Source organism: Ursus maritimus, unplaced genomic scaffold (assembly GCF_017311325.1).
Source record: "Ursus maritimus isolate PB19 unplaced genomic scaffold, ASM1731132v1 scaffold_6, whole genome shotgun sequence".
Taxonomy (NCBI): domain Eukaryota; kingdom Metazoa; phylum Chordata; class Mammalia; order Carnivora; family Ursidae; genus Ursus; species Ursus maritimus.
In genome coordinates, this window is record NW_024426774.1 from 3575282 (window position 1) to 3597164 (window position 21883).

Consider the following 21883-nt stretch of genomic DNA (forward strand, 5'->3'; position numbering starts at 1 on the left):
AAGGATCCAAATTGGAAAGGAAAAAATAAAACTATCTCCCATCACAAATGACATGATCCTGTATGTAGAAAATGCCAAGGAATCCACAAGAAAGCTGCTTGAACTGATAAATTCAGCAGAGTTGCAGGCTACAGATCAACACAAAAATCAGTTGTGTTTCTATACCCCTGCAGTGAACAATCTGGAAGGAAATTAAGAAGGCAATTCTATTTTACTATAGCATCTGAAAGAATAAAATGCCCTGGAATGAATTTAAGCAATGAGGTTAAAGACTTGTACATTGAAAACTACGAATTGCTAAATTAAAGAAGATCTAAAAAAAAAAAACAACTCAGTAAATGGAAATTTATGTTCATTAACAGGAAGACTAAATATTAAGATGTCACTACTACCCAGAGTGATGTACAGATTCAATGCAATCCCTACCAAAATTCCAATAGTCTTTTTTGCAGAAATAGAAACCTGATCCTCAGATTCATATGAAATTGCAAGGGATCCCAAATATCCAAAACAATCTTGAAAAAGAAGAATAAAGTTGGAGGGCTCACGTTTCTCAATTTCAAAACTTACTATAAAACTACAGTAAAAAACAATGAGGCACTGGCCTAAGGATAGGCATATAGACCAATGGAATAGAATTAAGAGTTCAGAAATAAATTCCTACATCTATGGCCAGTTGAGCTTTGAGAAGGGTGCCAAGTCCATTTCTTGGGGGAAAGAATAGTCTCTTCCACAAAAGGTGCTGGGACACCTAGATTTCCACATGCGAAAGAATGAAGTTAGACCCCTATCTCACAGCATGTACGAAAATTAACTCAAAGTGGATCGACCTACACTTTTTCAAGCATAAATTTTTTTTTCAGTATCAGAAAGCGTAATTAAAGTGAAAATTATGAAAGAATAGAGTTCTTTGGGAGCAGTGCATTTTTTGTGTGTATTCACTCTACAAATATTTATTAAGCAAAAGTGATGTGACAATACTCTGCTTCAAGACAATACTCTTATCTTCAAGGAGGTACAATAGTGAACAAAACCAAACTCGTTTTCAGCTTTAAAGGAACATCTAGTCTAGAGGGGGAGTAGACATTAATAAAATAATTCCATTAATGATTATAAAATTCCAGTTGTGATATGTGGTGTGCAAGAAAGTGTATGTGCTATGAGGGCCTGCTCTTGGGGAAGACTTCCTTGAAGAGGGGGAGTTGGGCTGAGATGAAGGATGAGCAGGAATTAACTGGTTCAAGACAGAACAAGAGAGCGTAGTTAGCTCCGAAGGTGTTCAGAGTGTTTGGTTGTGTTTCCACAGATGTGCACTTTACCATCTTTTGTTCCTCACCCCTTAGCTACAGTGAAAAGTAGCTGTTTTCTGTCTGTATGTTCCACCTCCTTCCAGAATGCACAGAACATTATTTAATAAATGGGCATTCACTGTGATAGAAAATATTTGAGTCTACTAGGGGTTAAATTGGTTTTAAAGTAAAAAATTCTGAGAGTTTTCCCTGTTTAAGTTTTTAAAGAAAATTTATCTTACTTTTAACCCCCCATGATTAAATAATGACATTATTAGGTGGCTACTTTTAGATAAAAGTATGATAAATAATGCCTTCTTCATAAATTATGCTTTTTGAATCTGTTTATATTTTGATTTAAAATAGGAAGTTTTTTTCCCTGTAATTTAAGACCTCATTTTGAATGGAAGTGATTTGAATGGCTTGTGTAATTTCTGCCAAGGAATTAATATGGACTTTCTATAAACCACTGTCATTTATAATCAAAATGCTTTTAACTTACATTGATGTTGGCATTAACAAGTACTGCTAGATTGGTAGCATAGAAAGAAATTGCATTTAAACTTACTAGGAGCTCATTGATGCCTGAGGTTTTATAATGCTTTCTGTGGGCCATTTAACTGCTGGCAACTTTAATTCACATGATTCATAATACTAGAAATTTAAATTCATTCTTAATTGAAAAGTGAAGTTACTTAAATTCTTTAAATACTAACCTTTGGAAAAATATCCAAAAAATAAAGACACATATGATTTTAATGGCCCACTGCCAAAAGATTATCATTTACATAAATATCTCTTTCAGTAGAAGAGCTTAATGTATTGAGCTCAAAAGGTTAGAATCGAGACTTCAATCTGGAAACCAGCAGTAGACTGTTGGCTTGTGAACAGCAGTATTGTTCGTCATATTGAGAACACTGTTCACATTCAAGTTTAAGCAGAGCTGGCATTAAAATTCAGTTAATTTGTTTCATGTGACTTGTCAGCTGTGTGTTTTTATCTAAATCTTTCTAGCTTCTCTTCTTAGTATTTTATGTTAAACTCCTGAAACAGATGAACTACCTTTTTAACTGTTTAAGCTCTGAAATTTTGGCCACTTCCACAAAAGATTCTTTGTAACCGTTCTCCAAGTTTTCATATCATTTAAACTATATTAATAATCAGTTTGAATGCCATTCTAATTTTTTAAAAAGTAATCCCATTTTGGAGGGCTTTTCCCTTTTGTGCATATGTGAGTGAATCCGTAAGAGGGACTCCCTGAAATTCACGAAGACAAAATCGCTGTCCTTATCTTCTCACCAGCACACTATTCTTTTCTTGTTTGCTGATTTTGTTCTCTGGATTTTCCCTCGGATGGCTTTTACTATTTGGCTACCAGCCCAGGACTGGGTTTGAGCAGTAAAGGATTAGAGAATAAAACCTTTTTTGAAAAAGGAAAAACCTATACTAACTTTTTTCTGGTTTATGTAATTTATTTTAAAATTATTGTTTATTTCTTCTTTGCAAAGGCAAGAACCATGGTATCCCATAAAAAGCATGGCGTTTAGAGCCAGTCAGCTTCTCTTGCGCTGTTATGTGGCTTTAGGCAGGCTGCCTCATTTGTCTGAGGCTCACTCTCCTCGTGTGTAAAATGATAGGTCATTTAATTTTCACTGAGAGGTCCTCGTCAACATGTGAAGTGCCTGGAATACACTACTCTCCTTCCTGTTTCCTAGCTCCAGTCTTTCCTTTGGTCAAAGGCATTATAATTCTGCCCTCACACTTGTTATCTTAGTAATTTTGTAGTGTACCAATTTTTTTTCCTTTTTTCTTAAGAACATTTTTAATGAGAACAAGATGTATAATGTGTTATTTATTTTTATAAATAAATTTTAAGGTACATCTAGAATTTTCCTTTCTAATAGTGACATTAATGACCTTTTTCATTTGTTTCTTGTTTGAAGAATATCAAAGAATATTCCAACAACTAAAGATGTTGAACCACTGCTTGAAATAGATGGAGATATCAGAAACTTTGAAGTGTTTTTGTCTTCAAGGACCCCAGTTCTTGTGGCCCGAGATGTAAAAACCTTTTTGCCATGTACTGTAAACCTAGACCCCAAGCTACGGGAAATTATTGCAGGTGGGTATTAGTAGTAAATTTAATTTGTCTTATCTGAAGTCTTCAGAATGTTTCCCATTTCTAACTTAGCTGTGTACGTTTGTCTTGCTCCATGAAAAACCAAGAAATACTGAACCAAGCACTACACAGGACAATTAATGAAATTGAGGATTAGGAATCTTTGAGACTGTTAAGAAAGTGTTGCTTATTAAACCACTTTATTATAATGTTTCTCAACCAACACACCTGACTTCTTTGGAATCAGATTCCTTTTAAGATGTAGTCACCACTTTAAGATGTCAGTCCATTGTAATTTTTCTGTGACTAATCTTAATAGGGGACTCTATCCAAAGGGCAAAAATATCTATATTGCTTTCTAAATTTTAACTTAAATTTGTGGACTGGAACTCAAGGATAGTAACATTAAAGTTTTGGAATAATTTCATTTGTTCTTGAAGCAGCACTGTATACACATGCACACACACAAAACCTTTATTGAAACACATTATCTTATGAAGAGAGAGCTTAAAACTACTTCTACATTCTTTTTAAGGTACCAGTTATAAGGCTGTTATCAAGGTGTATTTTGTGGCTATGGAATTGTTTGTTCAGAGAAGGATAAATCGTATAGTGTGCAAATCCACAGTTTAGCAATCATTGTATTTATTAATATTAGATCACTGTGAGTTATTAATAGTAACACTTTATGGATCATAACCATGTTAGAATAGCACAAATGCCTTAAAAAGTCAGAGAAAAAAATTGTTCTGGTAACTGAAGAGAAGAATCCAGATGTTGGAGACTTTTCAAATGGTGACAAAAGCTTTTATGCAGAGTAGTTGGGTTTTTCTCACTAGAATGTCTATGGACAAGATTTTATGAGTCAGGATTTCCTGTCTCCTTTAAGTCGGTTGAAATCCTTGACAAGAGTGAAAAAAAACATGTTTCTGATAACTGAGGGTGGAAGTGATAACTGAACTAATTACTAAAGTCCCATTTTCTTTTGCCTTATGGGGTACCATTTAATCTTTTAGATGTTCGTGCTGCGAGAGACCAGATTAATATCGGAGGACTTGCGTATCCTGCACTGCCTTTACACGAAGCTCCACCTAGACCACCATCAGGCTACAGTCAGCCTCCATCCGTCTGTTCTTCTTCCACTTCCTTCAATGGACCATTTGGAGGTGGGGTCGTGTCGCCACAGCCTCATAGCAGCTATTACAGTGGGATGACGGGACCTCAGCATCCGTTCTACAACAGAGTAAGAAAGTGCTAGGAATCTTTCATTCTAAGAATTTGGGGAAATATCAGAAGTTTTCTGCTATGGATTCTATTATTGTTTTGAAACTGTACTTTAGCTTTAAAATAGGAAAAAATGTTAAGTTTGAATTTAAAATACATGATTTTTTTTAAAAATCAAAAGAATTTTTAACTTTAATGGGTTCAGATCTCAATTGAGTCTTGAATGTTAGAGATGCTTTATGCTGTTATAAGAAAGTGAACTCCACAGGGTCATCAGTGACTGTCCTATGCTACAAAGGGAGCTATTTCTCTATTTGTTCATAAACAAATGTTCCATTTGTTATATTTTGCATGATTATATTGGCATTTAGAACAATGATTTAACTTAAAACTTAAATTTCTACAGTATTCAGTAAACCTATATTTAATATGTGTTACAGCTTTTAAATGTGAGATTATGATGGAAGATACTGCTTATAGGATTCAGATGTTACTGCCAAATAATAGCACTGTAGCCCATTTCTAGTTATATTTCAGGTTATCTGCAGTCATGCATAATTGTTTGCTTAGTATAAATACGATCATTTTCTACTGAAAAAGATGAAAGTACAATGATCGGTGGTAAACAGACCCTATCAAATTTAGTGGCCTGAGCTATACCTATCTTACTGATCTTAAGCACTAATATTTTCTACAGGCTTGTGGAGCATGAGCCTTAGTATTATACTTTCTGGAACTGTACACTAAAGTCCATTACAGTTTCTTATTTTTATTGTCTCCCTCTGTAGTGTAACTTGAGAAAAACGTAGGGACTAATATTCACAGAAGCCAACAGCAAGCCTGAGTAAATGTCACGTGAGCTAGGAAGAAAGCAAAGTTTAGAATAAATGTGGCAATGAAGGAATTCCAGACTTTAAATTAAATTTTCAGTTTTTGAGAAACATTGGCCATATAAGTACAGTTGACCCTTGAACAACACAGGTTTGAGCTGTGTAGGCCCACTTATACACAGCATTTTTTAAAGATAAATACAATACAGTACTGTAAATGTGTTTTCTCTTCCTTATGATTTTCTTAATATTTTCTGTTCCCTAGCTTACTTTATTGGAAAAATACAGCATATAATACATATAACCTACAAAATATGTGCACTGTTTATGTTGCTAGTAAGGCTTCCAGTTGCCAGTAGGCTATTAGTAGTTAAGTTTTTACGAAGTCAAAAGTTATTTTGACAGATTTTCAACTACACGGTGGCGGGGGGGCGGTCAGCACTCCTAACCCCTGTGTTGTTCAAGCTCAACTGTAATTAGGGGCATTATTCATAGAGGTCGTGTGAATGTTATTCTACTCTTTTATTCAGACAAGGAGAAAAAGGTGGAACAATAGCAGTTTATAATGTATTCTATCCTTGTAAAATTTAGCTGTGTGGTAGACAGTGTTGAAATGCAGGGTTTTATTTAGCAGTCTTAAAATCGGCTGTAATTTTACATAAAATGGCTCACTGATCAATAGATGACAGTTGAGGTTTTGAAACCAAGAAATTTATTTTTTTTAAATTTACCATACCTTGTAGGCTGATGTAATGCTTTAATAGCATTTTATCATTTTAAAAACACTTAAAATTTTCTCATGTTTTTAGATCTAGTTATTTTTCTAGTTATTTGTGGTTTTTAGTCTGAAAGTTAAAAGGGGAATAATTTTCTTAAATGGCAGCAGTAAAAAGGTACGGGAAGATGTTATTTCAGTGTAATGAAGCTTAATGAGTTTTAATCTTTATGTTTAGCCCATATAATCTGATATCTCCTGTTTATGTGAAGTCGTCTACAAATAAATGCTGTAGTTATAAATCTCGCTAAACAATGGATTCCCCATTAAAAAAATGCACCTTATTTAGGAGATACACTCTAGGGTATAGGATATAAAGTAAGCTCTAGGAACTTAGAGTAATAATGTTCCTGGAATCCATGCTAGGGTGTTGTCATATATATATTGAGACTTTTTTTGGTCTTCCTTAAGGGGCTAATCTTTTTTTTGTAAAGAATAGTATTCTATTAAGAGTCCATTCTGCTTATTTTTTTTTAAAGAGATTTTGAGTTAATACTTATAAATCACTTAGGAACTGACACATGGTAAGCCCGTCAAAATGTTAAGGAGAAACTCTTGTCAGATTGTAAAGTGTAAAACTTTAGTTGCTTAAAAAACCTTATATTAAATCAACAATATGAACATTTAAATACTGGGTCTTAAATTTGGGTTTGATATCTTACAGACTATGAGTAAGGCTCTTTTTCTTTTGTTTTGTCACTTGCATTATTAAAAATTTGGAGTTGTATTTTATTGGTTAGTTTCATTTGATAAATCTCATCACACTTTGATTTCTGTAATTGTTTATCCCCTTCTTTTGTTACGTGTTTTTTCCATAGCCATTCTTTGCCCCCTACCTTTACACGCCAAGGTATTACCCTGGCGGCTCCCAACACCTCATCTCACGTCCATCAGTAAAAACGAATTTGCCCAGAGATCAGAGCAATGGCCTAGTAAGTATAAAAAAGGGTAACTAAAGTATTAATCTAATAAGACACATAGACAGCAGTAGAAGTTTGGTTATTTCCTTTCTGTAGCAAAAGAATGCAACTTATTTTATAAATAGTTTTAAGACACATAAGCTATTACTAACATAAAATGTATTTTGTTTTCATTTCTGGCAGATGTCTATGGAAGGAAAATGACTAGCGGCCTCAGTGAATAAGTTGAGTTGTTTACAGTGGGGGTTTCTGGCTTATAGTGCAGTGTCTGTTACCAAAACTTTAAAAACTAAACCTTTACATCTGCTAATTTCTAGTATTTTTTTACAAAAACATACATACATGGTATCTGTGTGTGTGTGTGTGTATATATATGTATATATATGTACACACACACACATGTTAGCCCTATGGTATAAAAATTCGAGGATATATTGGAAGAGCATTTTAATCTAATGGCAGAAATTAAATAGGATAAGGGAATTACTCACATGTATGATTGAATCTAATCCAAAACAAAATACATTGAAAAATGTTACGTGTTCCTGATGGTCAGCTTAGTTTAACAATTTAAAAAAGGAATTTCCTGCTAATATATTTTTATAAATTAGAAGGTCAAAGCTATAGAACTTAAACTTTTATTTCAAATTTAAATGTTGCTGAGGGAAACTCTAATCACGTCCAGGTTTCAGTGTTGTCTGTGATCATGTTAGCATCGTGTTCATTCATCATCCTAGTCTGCCCCCCCTCACCTTTCACCCACACTCTTGTTTTGTGTTGTTAGGAGGTTATCAAGGAGGATGCTGCTGAGGGGCTTCCTTCACCCACAGACTCCTTGCGGGTAACGGAGTCGTCTTGTGGTGGGAACATGAGCCTGTCCTCGCTTCTGCAGCAGTAACAACTGTCTTAGTTGTGGTGACAGCAGTTCCCTAACTCTGCATCTGTGCTGTGATGGCCGCTAGTATAGAGTAGCTGATACTAATTTATAGTTCATGGATTAATTTAAATGCTGATATTTAACTTTACCCTTTATTTCTTACTGTTTTTCCCCTTTTTCAATGACATGGGATGGTTTTTTTTTTTCTTTATTGTCCAAGAAGGACAGGATTTTTCTAGCAGCCATCAGGAGCAGTATTTGTTCCTTAGTGTTAAGCAATATTTTCACCTTTGATTATTTTTCTTAAGCCTACAGTTGGTACTGCACATGTGGAATACTTTTGAAAGTATCCAAAATCACACTTGAGACCACAAAAGGACATTATAAGCTAAATGGTATAAACCAAAATGCATCTGTAGTGACTCATTCTTAATCTGGGTGTCCACAGTTTATGAAACCTTAGTGTGAATGTAGCACTATTTTTCTTTATCTGTATTTTTACTAAAATAAAATTTCTAGATAAGCAGGGGTAGTTCATTATATAAAAGGAATTATTTAAAGCTTTTTGGGCCAGCACCTTAAAGTGGGTTTCTTTAAAAAAAAGAAATTGTATAGGAAATCACTTCGTATATTTATTATTCAGGACTTAGTGTTTAATAAGAAATATGTTTAATGTGATGAGCCTTAAAATCTTCATTTACTCAATGTGGAATTTAGGAACCCAATTTGTATTTTAACGTCTGTTGATTTATTTACAGAATGTTATGCCCATGTGGACATGATCAATTTAATCTAGAGCTCTGCTGAAGTGTGTGGCATGACAGTTAGAATTAACATGGGGGAAATACTACATCCTGAGCTTATCCGTAACTTCTAACTTAAAACATGCATTTGGGTAGGCATTAGTTTTTTAACTTGAATTTTCTTTGAGCTAATGTTAGTAAGAGAGAGAAAGAGAACCATTTTGGTATTTTCATTGAGGAGTTGATGATTCTTTTTAAGTCATTAACATTTCAGCTGAAGTGTTTGAGTGACTCCAATTATCCAGGAATAATAGACACAATAAACCATAATAATTCTATTTGGGCATTGGGGGAGTCTTTAATGCATGGATCATTGCCACTATATGCAAGAATGACTTTTAGTTTAGTCAGAGAGCCCTTCATACATACATTCATGCATGGAATGGAATTCTCTAAGCTAAAATTCCTTAGCAAACTTTTGATGAAAATCAGATACTGTGAAGAATTTGATGGTCTTAATGACACAGACATGCTAAAATAGTAGCTATTCCTATGCTTGAGTATGTGGACAAATACTTGTAATTAAAAGATATCCGTAGTTTCTTTCAGGGACCAGTGAAAGATCATTCAGCAAATTTGAAATGAGTTTTTGGGGAAGGGGAAATAATGCAATTCCTGTGATGTGTTTAGAAACCCAATAACAAAGAATAAAGGTGCCGTGCATATATTAGTGCCTTTGTTTAGTAAAATAACCGTACTATTTGCTCTTCTTTTAATATTAAAAGATAGTTTTGTGATTGGCTTAGTGAATAATAAGTGCTTACCAAGCTTTCTTTGCTTTTAAGAAATTAACAATGACAATAGCATGTAAAATTTGTTTGGTAGAAGACTAGTAAAAATAGACACTTAGTTCAAAGCCAAATCAAAAGCAGTGGTGGAAATGTGAAGTATCTGTACATGGGAACATTGTCTAGGATCTTTATAGCTGAACCAACATAGAAGTAGTTAATATAAAAATTATTCAGCCCTTCGTGGCTCATATGGCTTTCCAGTCCTGTAGTAGAAAGTTTTATATTTCTGAGACAACAGGACTGTGGGTTGAGTCCATCTGCTCATTCAACTGTCCCCCTGTATGCAACAGTTGATGGCAAGAGCTGCTTATAGATAAGTCAGGAGCTACACAAACACTTTTGGATACATTGTCTTGTCATTACAGACACAGAGAGATGAGTAAAAATAAATGAACACCACCAACAGAGGAAGACCATAAAGAGTTAACCAACTGTTATTTTCAACATAAGTGGTCCCATCTTTTTTTTACCACGGGGAATTCTGACAAACCTTTGTAAAGTAAATCCTAATGAAACAACTGGGTTTTCTTACATTAAGGAACATTGTAGTGATTATAGCTTGTGAAGGCCAGCCTGGGACTTACCAGATAAGTTACAGATATGTCCAAGTATTTCACAAAAGTGAAGATGTAAAACACAAGACTCTATGCTAACTTGAAAAAATAATTTTATATAGAGAAAATATATGCGAAATCTTATAAAACTGGGGAAGAAAATTGACATTGGACCCAAGATATGTTCCCCAGAATATTAGAGCTAGAAAGAACCAGTGGTTTTCAAACTTTTAAAGCGGAGAAGTTTTCAGAAGTGAAATCTTAACTAGAACTCTAGTTCATAGAACCAGTCAGTAAAAGCACAAGTGTGGCCCCACCCTGAACTTGCCTCAGGAACACTAGGACCTGTGCCCTCATTCATCTCCATGGTGCAGAAGAACATTCAGGACTGGGTCTGTGAGACTTGCCTGAGGTTCACAGGAGGGGAGTGCCCGATGTGGGACGGGAAACCACATGCCCGTGTCACAGCCCGTTCCTCAGACCATGCTGCCTTCTTTGCTCCTGTTAATACTAAGCATGCCTTAGCCAGGTGTTTGATCTTAAGTCAAATAGACCCTGGTGGTTAGCTCTTTGCCTTGGACAAATCACTTAACCTCTTGGATACCCAACTTCCTCATCTGGAAAAAGCAGACCTACCACATAGGTCTGATGTAAGGATTACTCAGCCTTAGGATACTTAAGGGACTTAATTATTATTATTACTACACCAAAGGCCAGATTTTGTGGAGCTTTAAAGACTCAGAAACTAAAACTGTTTCGTGTTAAATTACCTCTGTCTCAGTAGTAGGAGTAGGGTACAAATACACCAGTCAGTGTAGATTAACTCCACCTTTTATCTGTTGATGCTTCTCTGGCCCAAAAGGTGTCAATTGGTTTGCTTTCTTAGAATTTAGAAGGATTTCTGGGTTATTTGAATGCTCCAAATACTTTAAAATTTTGACAGCTTTCCAGGGAATTTACTTGGTGCCTGTGCTTTCTTTCAGTCTGGGTCCCACTAGGAAGTAGTGGCATCTGAGCATTCTATGACCATGAAGGGGAGGACCCAATAGGGAGACGGGGGGCTTGTCTCAGGCAGGGCGCCTCAGTGGCGTTTTGTTATGGTCTTTCACAGTTGCTCTTATGAGTACCGGAGTCGGTTTTTATTTAAGGTCTGCTGCTCATGGTGGAAACTGTATTTCACTGAAAAGCAGTCTTTCAAAAGCAGGAATGATACAGCATTTCTTTCCCTTCTTATCCGTCCTTGAATTATTTAGCACTGAGTTCTACAGGTGCCTGTGTGATCACTCACTGGCTCAATAAATTTATCGAGTGTCTCCCAGGCACGATCCTAGTGGGATGCAGCAGTGAACAAAACTGATGAAACTCCTGCCCATACTGAGCTTGTGGGTTCAAAGGCTGCCAAGGGAATTATCTGGGCTCCAAAGTCGTTCTTTCTCAGCCTTCTGTGCACAGGATTTACTTGATACCTTTAGGCAGCTATATTTAGATCACTTATATACCACGTGGAAAGGCATGAAAAATTGGACGCCTGGGTGGCTTGGTCGGTTAAGCATCTGCCTTTGGCTCAGGTCATGATCCCAGGGTCCTGGGATCGAGTGCCACATCAGGCTTCCCGCTCAGCGGGGAGTCCGCTTCTCCCTTGCCTGCTGCTCCCCCTGCTTGTGCGCACTCTCTCTCTAGCAAATAAATAAATAAATAAAATCTTTAAAAGAACAATAAATGAATAAATATATTAAAAAAGGCATGAAAAGAATTAGTACCCAGTGTCATTGTGAAGAACTTCAGAAGTGCAGAGACAGTGTTAATGACAGTATCCTTATTTCCATCGTGCTGTTAGAGATCAATGAAAACTGCTGAATTAATAAAGGTATTAAAAAGGAAGGTCTTGGTTTTCATTAAACTGGATCTGATTGGCAGAGTAACTAAGTAGCTAAGTAAAAAGTAAAAAAAAAAAAAAAAAAGTAAAGTAAAAAAAGATGGGGCTCATCTGTAGATAATTTTTATTTCCACCACTGGCTTAGAACTTTTAACCTGTTTTCAAGCAAATGTATGTCCAAATCAAGCTGTCTCTCATTGTTCAGGAGCAGAATTGGACGAGAAAGTTAAAGATGCCTTGGGTAAGGAATGGGTTTGCTTTAGGTTTTGTTTAGTTAGAGTGTAGGATCCAGACAGGTACTCACTGCCACCTCTCAGTGGCTTTTCTCAGGGTCTTTCACACTTTCTAAAGTATATTAGAAGTGCATTTTTAAACAGTATGGAAAAGTATTCACTTATTTTTACTTTAATAATATAGTGAAAAATTGTATTCACTTTGGGCTTGAAAGTCTTCGTGCCAGGCTTAAACTTAAGAAAACTTTTTCCCTAAGCGATTAATAAACTGCCACAAAATTGATGATTTCCACCGAAATATACTGCAGTAATGAGATCACTGAGATACTAGGGTACAATTAGAAGTTAAAAAATAACAAAATCACATTCATTGCAGTTTTTAGTACTTCTGTTTTTTGTTTTAAGATTGCCCTTAAGTAGGTTAAGCCTCATCTGTCAACTTGACCTCATTATTATTTCTCATGTAATTTGAAGAATAAGTTATATTTTCCAGCCAGGTTAGCAATAGCTTTCTTTTATGTTTTGGGTATCTTAGACTAAGCTGTAATTTCATTAGGACTTCTTTTTAATGTTTTTTTCCAAGTCTTCACAGATATATAGATAAATACATAGATACATAGTAACTTTCTGAAAATCCCATTTAAAAGGTTGGTATGTAAATTAGAAAGAAAGGTTTCCATTAGGTATTGCAAATATTAAGTAGGTCAAAAGGAGAACATCTGACATTAGTCTAGGAAAGCCCTGGCCTTTATTAAAATAATGCTGGAAATTAACTTTGAATCAGTATTGTCAGTCATCTGTAGATTATTTTAACTATTTAACAATTTTTGCCACCAACCTGATGGGTACAGAAAAATAAATAACAGCAGTGGCATCTGCTTTGAATGGGAGTTTTAGAAGTTCTATATCACTAAGACAGTTACGTTAACGTGGCATTCAGATATTTTTCACCATTACAGCATAAAGCTGTAAGGCTGTTAAGGCCTTTCTTTTCAGATGGTGTTTTAGTGCGTCTATCATGTGCCAGATGCCCAAGGAAACAAAACCCAAGTTTGAAAAGTGTATTTCTCACCGTTAAGTATAGTGTGATTGGATAATATTTCATTTTATGAAGTCATCATGTGAATTCCAAGTGCTTAAGTCTTATTAAGTTGGTTTACTTTAGTTGTAGTGTTTTAATCAGAATATGTAAGTACTAATTTTACATTGGTATGTGGTAGGAATACTGACTTTTCAGAGCAAGTTTTATTTACCCAGTTTTCTTGTTGAATGTATGACCAGTGATTCCATTCATTTAATGGGAAGACTATGAATTTTGAGAGTACATTACAAAGTTACCAAGCACGTGTTAATGACATTAAACTACTGTGTGTGGGCGGGGGTCGGTGGGTGGGTGTGTGCGTGCGCGTGCACACGTGAGCATTCCTTGCTTCGTGCTGCTGCAGAGATGGTGTGTTCAAAGTTATGGAACGTCTGAGGAATGACAAGCGTGCTGCCTGTGTTTATTATATGTGCCTGTTTGATGTTTTACTTAAGCTCGTGTCCTTCATTCTGTTTTATTCCTTCCTTAAAGCCGTGTGACTCTGGGTTTAACAAACAAAGACAGGTACAGAAACTTCCGGTGAAATCTTACTCACTTTTCTTATTAGACTATTAGAAGCAATCATTGGCACTTTCACGCTGGGCTGTTGATAAATCTGTGCTTATTTCAGTGCCTTGGGTTTATTTTAATAGCTGCTTTCAACCTTTGCATGGCACTCATTCTGGCTAATCAGTTCTGAGCTCGTTTAATGAATTTACTAAAATGATAATGTTTCAGACTGTAGTTTTAATCTACTTACAATATAAAACAATACAGTTACATAAAGGTAATTCTAGTCTGTTTTGTTATCTTTGATTTTCCCTGAAGAAATTCTGATTTGTGTGCATTTTGAAGTTTATATTTAACCGTTTAAACAAACTAACATCTTCTGTATTCAAATATCTGCATTAGAAATTTTTAAAAAATAAATTGTGATATTTGCTGAAATGATCTGTTCTAGACTTACAGCAGGTATATTTCAAGTAAGAATGCATGATAAACTTGGAAGTATTACCATCCTTTGGTTTGTCAAAGTAATATAATTAGTTTTCTATTAATTTACCTGGTGAATTATTAAGTATGCTTTTTCCTTATCACTTTTGTACTCTTTCTCCTTCCTTTGATGAGATTTCCACCCAAAAATCATTATTTTGGTTACTAAGATTGATTTGGTTTCAAAATAATTATATGTGATTACTTTAGAAAAGACCTGGCAGATAGTTACCATTTCTCCTACTCAAAGAAGCATATTATAACATATCTTAATTTATTGATAATTTACTCTTTATCTTGATAAGGCCCTAATCAAATCTAATCAAGAGTCAGACTATATAACTTTGATGGAATTAGAGGGATCGTATGTTCATGTGTGTGTCTGTCTTTTCTTATAAAGCTTCTAAAAGTCATTCAGGGAATATATATTTTCTGCATAATCCCCAATGATAAATTGTGGGGGCTTTTTGAGAAATTATGTTTTAAAATAACTGATAAAGTGCAAGTTTTAAAGACTCATAAAAGTAAAATTTTATAGAGCTTTCCCTTTCAAAGGACAAGAGTAGTATCTATCAGCAGGTCTCTGTTGCTGAGTTCCCAGGTTCCCGGTGGAAAGAAAATACTCTAAAAGTTTACATTTCCCCCTAAGCTGGCAGAATTAATTTGTTCCGTGTCTATTATACTTTTCCTTTTTAGCGCAGTCAGAAATAGAGTTTTTTGGGGATTAAAAAAAAAACTTTTTTACTTTAAAATAATTTTAGACTTAAAGAAAAGGTACAAAAATAGGATTCCCTTAATGTTAACATCTTTCATAACTGTAGTATACTGTTCAAGAGCAGAAATTAAAGTGGTGCAATTCTGTTGATTAACTATAGACTTTACTTGAATTTCACCAGTTTTTTCACTAATGTCATTTTTCTGATCCAAGATCCAATCTGTTTGCTAATTACTTCTTAGAGTTCTCTGGTCCATGACAATTCTTTTGTCCTTCCTTGTCTTCTATGACCTTAATTACCACTTTTGAAGAATACTGGTCAGGTATTTTGCAGACCATTCCCTCTACGTGGGTTTGTCTTTTGGAGGTTATATATCTCTGGTAAGAGACCCACAGGAATGATGCGATCCCCTTCTCAGTGCATCCTATTAGAGGGTTTGTGCTGGGCTGTAGTCTTAACTGTTGGTGGTACTAACCTTAATCATTTGGTTAAGGTGGCATCTGCCAGATTTCTACACTGTGAAGTTTTGTTTTTTCCTTCGTAATGAATAAACATCTTAGGAGAGATACTTTGACATTCTGCAAATAACCTGTTTCTGCTTATACTTTTGCGCATTAATTTTAGTATGCATTGATGTATCTTATGTACAACCACTATTACTGTGGTGTTTTCTTAATGGTAATTTTCTGTTTCCTTCCATATTTATTAATCCAACTCTATAAGGAAAAGCTGTCTTTTATTCCCCAATCATTTATTCAAATATTTATTTTCACTTATTCAATTATTTCTTTATATAGTATGGACTCATTCTATATAGAATAAGTTAAAATCCAGTATGATAATTATTTATTTTGGTGATCATACTATTCATTTGTTATTTTTGAACCAAGAATATCTAAAGTAGAAATGTATCTAGAGAGAAGAGACAGGTTGAGGAATAAGAATATTTGGAAGACAGTATTAAAGCTAATTTAAAAGATAAATATTATTCAGCAATAAAAAAGAATGAAGTGCTAGTACATGCTATCACATGAATGAACCTTGGCATTATCCTAAGTGAAGGAAGCCAGACAGAAAAGGTCACATGTTGTATGGCTCCATTTATATAAAATGGCCAAAATAGGGAGATCTGGAGGCAGAAAGATTCCTGGTTGACAGGAGCTGGGAATGGTTGTTGGAGGGATGGAGAATGACTGCTAATGGATACAGCTAATGAAATACAGTTATTTTCACATTTTAGGGACGTGAAAATGTCGTAAAACGAATCGTGGTGATGGTTTTACAACTATGCAAATATACTAAAAACCATTGAATCATACACTTTAAAAGGGAAAATTGTAGGGTATGTGAATTATAACTCAGTAAAGCTGTTTAAAAGGAAAGGAAGATAAAACAAGTATGGTTATTAAAAATTCATACAAAGGATTTTAAATTTCCTTTGTAGATACCGGGGAATTATACTTTGAATATTGGCTATACTCATTCAGGCAGAAAATCAAGCTATGTATAGACACATGAAAACTAAATTATGTAAATACTAGCGTTTTGCTGTTAGTATTTTTGAAGCATTATACCTCGGACCATATAATATATGACATATTTAAAATTTTTATAAAACAAACTATGAATAAACGTGTTTGGTACAGGATATTCCAAGTCATTAATTTCAAAACTTTTATGGGCCCGTCTCATACTTGTTAACTTGCTGAGACTCCCTGTCATAAAATTAATACTCCAACTCCCTGTTCAATATGGTCTCATTCCCTGGTTGTATTTATATGTAATATAGATGTACGCTGTGTATATGCTATTTGTGTATTTATTTACTTAACAGTTCATAAGACCATATCATTTATGCTTTCACATTACAAATAAAGTTTAACAACTGGCTACTAGGCCCTTTTGGCTGTGTTATAGTGTACTTTTGTCCTGATAATGGTAAAAGATAGAAAATATAAATTTACACATCCTTGAGGATAGGATACATTTTACTTATTTTAAGATTAGATTGAATGGCAAACAGGGCAGATCATTTGGAATGTTGTCTTTATCTGCTATACTGGTTGGTTTGTCTTCTCTCCATTGTGGTTATAGTTTCTTTAAACTTTTCAAAAAGGAAAGTAAGAAGTTGTTAAGACCTGATAAGTTAGGTTTCTGGCCCAGATCTTCTACTAACCAGCTATTTATTCTGTGACTTTGAAACCAAAACTTAACCTCTTTAGACTTCAGTGTCCTCATCTGTAATTGAGGCAATCTATATATAATGGACCACAGGGAAAATACGTTTTTAGTATGTCATCACATTCAGAAAACTTTTTTCTTCTAAGTAAATACTAGATTATTTGTCATTGTGATTTTTCTTTTAAATGAGACCAAATTTTAATGGATTGTATTTACTTTTACATGTGTTAAGAAATAATATTGTTGTTTTATATTTATATGCTTATTGTATAGATTCTGAAAGGGAAGTTTTAAATTCCTTGGATATGAAATATGATCAAGATCTGAAAACTTTAGCTGTCATAGATTATTAAGGTAGTATGTAGAGACATTTAAAGCTGTTTAGGCATTTAAAAAATTATTTCATAGATTTTTTCATTTTTACATTTTGTATTTTTATAATATAGGCATCAGTGATTTTCCCCTCTTTGTTCCTTTTCTTTTTTTAAACCCTTCCTTAAGGGCTGCACCCTACTCTTCCATGGTCAGGCTGTAAACATTTGAGAAGTTAGCCTATGCTTGATTCATAGAATGTTTCGTCTTTTCTTAGAAAAGTTGTTGTGATCAGGCTGTATTTGCTATAATACAAGCTACTCATTAAAGTAAACCAGTAGCTTAGTCTATTCTCTATGGCATTTCCCATACTACACACATTTGCTGTTTTTAACTTTAGTTTGACAATTTGTTATTAATCAGAGTACTTCACAGTGCAACTCCATGAGTGTTTCTCTGTCATGTGCTGCGTACATCTGGCATAAATGATATTCACACATGTGTTTTTCCATGGCTCGTCTAGGGGTCAGGCCCAGCCTCAGGAGCAATGATATCACTGAATTCAATGAATGTGGATGCAGTGTGCGAGAAACTGAAACAAATAGAAGGGCTGGACCAGAGTATGCTGCCTCAGTATTGTGCAACCATCAAAAAGGTGAGGTACACGTTTACCTGCCGACTGGAAGCAGGACTGAGGGCGTGGGAGATGGGGCTCCGTGGACAATGAACACTCTGTTTTTAGCTTCTCAAAGATGGATTCTCTGTTGAAATAGGAAAGCTCCAAATGGAAATATGATTCTTATTATTTTGTATCCTAAAATTGCCCTGTTATTCCTTAGTTTATAAATGGATAAAAGAAAATAAAGTAGCTGTATTACAATGTTATTTTTTAAATGACCTATTAGGTAGAAATGCCTTGATGAGAAGCACAAAGCTCTACAGAGCTTCGCAGTTAGAGAAGCAATAACTCATGTCTCCAGTACGCAGCATAGAACACTTGAAGGCTTTTTATGTGTTATTTTCTTTGATTGTATTATTTATTTGTGACTTCATAATTATCAGAGTAAACCACACTTCTTTTCCCCCAAACTGTTACTTTCATGTCTTAATAGGACTTATGAGCATGCCCATTTGATGAACCTCATAGGTTTGGTTTGCAAGACGAACACATTTGAGGAGTTTATTTCTTCCTAGGTCCTGTTCTTACTGTTCTAGTAGCTACCACGAAGTTGGACAGTGATGCCTGGGATTCAGGGAAGGCTTCTCATATTATACAAGGCTGTGTCCCTGTTATAGTAGATATTTCTCCTAAATATGCTTTTTATGCTTTTCCTAGCAGAGAACTACAGTAAAGTAAACATTAATAACAAGCCTCTAATGTTTACATACTTTAAAGAATGGATCTAAAAAGTTTTGTAAAGCATTATGAGCATGTATAGATACCATTTTACTAATCTTGACCTGTGTTCAGGAAACATAAACTATGTTTATGTCAGTTTCCTTACAGATCTGGTTAGCGCTAATCCCTGTTTTGCAAAACCACCAAGAACTGCCTTTCCGAGGTGCAAACTTGACTCCTCCAGGCAGCTTGGGGTGTCAGGAGAGGGTGAAGCCTCCAGCTTGAATCCTTGGCAGTTTTGTTTCCATTATGACAGCATCTTCTTCCCACTCAGCTGTACTGGCAGCCCTGGCTTTCGAGGCCCATCTTAGCGCCTGGTCTCTTAAGTGTGGCGAACTGCCTTGCATTTCTGTAGCAGGGCCTCTGTCACAGGCCTGCTGTGTACACTCGTGTCTTCAGAATGAACCTGGAGACTGAACATCCCATCAGTTTTAAACACAAGTATTCCATCATTTTACCACAGTTAATAAAGCCAGGTTTTGTATTTTGTAAAATCAGCAAGCCACCTATTATTAATAAAGAAAATTCCATCTGTACTTCTTTGGCGGAAATTAGAATTACAGAGACCCAATAGTGATACAGTCATTTTTGGTGAATTTAATAAATTGGGAAATTAGTGGGTGGACATTCTTTATGGCTGAAGTTATCTAATATAACTGATAAACATGTCAGAGCTTACTTCACTTAAAACTTTGTGACTGACATACTTAAAAGGACAGATGCCTTTGTCCCCTCCCAGGAGCTGCATTCGTGTTCATATTTTATGAGATTAGAGGAGAAAAACTAACGGTTTTGTTTATTGCTCATGACGGGGTGTAGGTAGTTTTGGAAGTAGTTGGGAGGGTTAGCTCTTGGGTTGGTCCCTGAAGAGTGATTTGTTTTACTTGTGTGCTTAAGGCACTTGGAAAAATCCCGAGTGGCTGGTGTTCAAAGTCAGTTTGCTTACTGTATTATCACATAGGGTAATAACCTTGTGTAGGTCAGTATTTCCTAGTCTGTAATGACATTCTTAGTACTAAATATAAATGTGCTTTTTAATCACCAATAATTCAGATATCTCCTATTTTGTCTTTATACATGCATTTATTTTTATTTAGGCAAACATAAACGGCCGTGTGTTAGCTCAGTGTAACATTGATGAACTGAAGAAAGAGATGAGCATGAATTTTGGGGACTGGCATCTTTTTAGAAGCACAGTAAGATGTTTTATATTTATAGAATTATTTACAATATTGTATAAGCAAGTGCTAATCATTACTGATCCAAACTGCTATTTTTCTGTATTTTTAAAAAACATGTAAAAACGGCATTTTACACTTAAGTACAACCCTTGTATATTATGTTACGCAGAATATACACAGCAGCACGTGGCAACCTTTGTCTTTGGGCATTTCATTTGGAAATTTGGGGAAGAGGTGACCTGCCGATTCTCCATGCTTTCACTGATGAAGGCTTTCTCTTTGAACTGCCTCTAGTCAGGCTTCCTGAGCCTCTAGGCCTCGACTTTGGGGTCTGTCTTTGTCAGGCCTGCATTGCCCAGTTTTAGCAAGGATCATGTTAAGTCAGTTTAGAAACAATTCCCTCCCTCACTGTCGGATCATCCTTGGTCCCCAGTCAAACTCCTCATTCCCCACCACCCTGCAGATGATATCTGATCACCCTGGCCTGCCTTCAGCGAGAATCCTGTAAAGTTGGTTCAGCCAGAACTCCCCCTTAACCTTGACGTTTCCTCTTAGCAGTTTTCTACCCACTGACGCCCACCCCACTGCTTGCTATGAATGCCCTCTCATCCATGCTGCTTTCTGGATTGAGGCCAGTTCTATCCTGAGGTCTCTTTTCCCCCATCGCATTGATTAGAATCTGCTTTCACCACATTAGCTACTGTCCAGCTCTGTTTCTCTTTGACACACTACAGTTGCATTCTGTTTTGTTTTCCAGTTAAATTTTAAACTAAAGTAATGATAACATAATGGTCAAATTATATGATGGTTTTGCCATTACTTCTTTTAGTATAATTGAAAGATAAGCAGATACATTTCAGGTTCATTAGAAACTACAAGAAGTCTGCTTTTTCATTTACATTATAATAACTTTATAATGTTTTATTTTTAAAAAATCATTTCTAAAGCTTGTAAAATGTGATTTCTCAGTGTGGATGTTAATGTTATTTTTTTTTTCTTCTATTAAGGTACTAGAAATGAGAAATGCAGAAAACCAAGTGGTCCCTGAAGACCCACGTTTACTTAGTGAAAACAACAGTGGCCCAGTTCCTCATGGTGAATCTGCTCGTCGCCCTTCACACAACGAATTGCCTCATACTGAGCTTTCCAATCAAACTCCCTACACACTGAACTTCAGCTTTGAAGAACTGAATACACTTGGCCTAGATGAAGGTGCCCCACGTCACAGTAATCTAAGTTGGCAGGTATTTATTAAATGTCATTTTTCATATTACTGAAGAGAAGTAGGGTGGTTTTAATTCACTGAGAATATGTTGGTGCATTTATGTAGTCACTCGGAAGGTACTTAATGAGTACTTCAGTGAACAAGGCAGAGGGCTCCCTATTCTTAAGGAACTGTATTTTTCTGAAGAGGACAGTGAGTAAAACAAAGAAAAAAAGATCATTTTGGAAATTGGCAAGAACTGTCAAAACAATAAACTAGGGTAATGGTACAGAGAGGAGATGGGAACGGGGCTGCTTTGGTTAGGCTGGTTAGCAGAGTTCAGGCTTCACTTGCTATTTTCTTGTTAAGTTCATTCATCAGTGGCTAAGATACATCTATATTAGAAACTTGTCATATATTATCCCTTTGAGCAGCATAATCTGGTTTTCAGTACCTATAGCCAGTATTCTTGGTTATTCATTTTCTTTCTGTTTTCTGATATCAGGTATGGGTGAGTTTCTTCTT

General features: G+C 35.4%; 1 protein-coding gene across 14 annotated transcripts in view; it reads left to right on the forward strand.

Annotated features, from left to right (window-relative positions):
- Positions 1–21883, forward strand: part of KIDINS220 (kinase D interacting substrate 220) — a 99273-nt gene that overhangs the window by 68235 nt on the left and 9155 nt on the right. For 7 of the 14 annotated variants that reach the window (XM_040622838.1, XM_040622839.1, XM_008709767.2 and 4 more), the window contains 7 exons: positions 3233–3411; positions 4425–4651; positions 7056–7169; positions 13865–13897; positions 18098–18229; positions 20071–20169; positions 21162–21398. In XM_040622838.1, coding sequence (XP_040478772.1) covers positions 3233–3411; positions 4425–4651; positions 7056–7169; positions 13865–13897; positions 18098–18229; positions 20071–20169; positions 21162–21398 — 1021 coding nt within the window. The remainder of the gene's footprint in view (positions 1–3232; positions 3412–4424; positions 4652–7055; positions 7170–13864; positions 13898–18097; positions 18230–20070; positions 20170–21161; positions 21399–21883) is intronic. The other 7 variants (XM_040622841.1, XM_040622842.1, XM_040622835.1 and 4 more) reach the window with 2 other exon arrangements.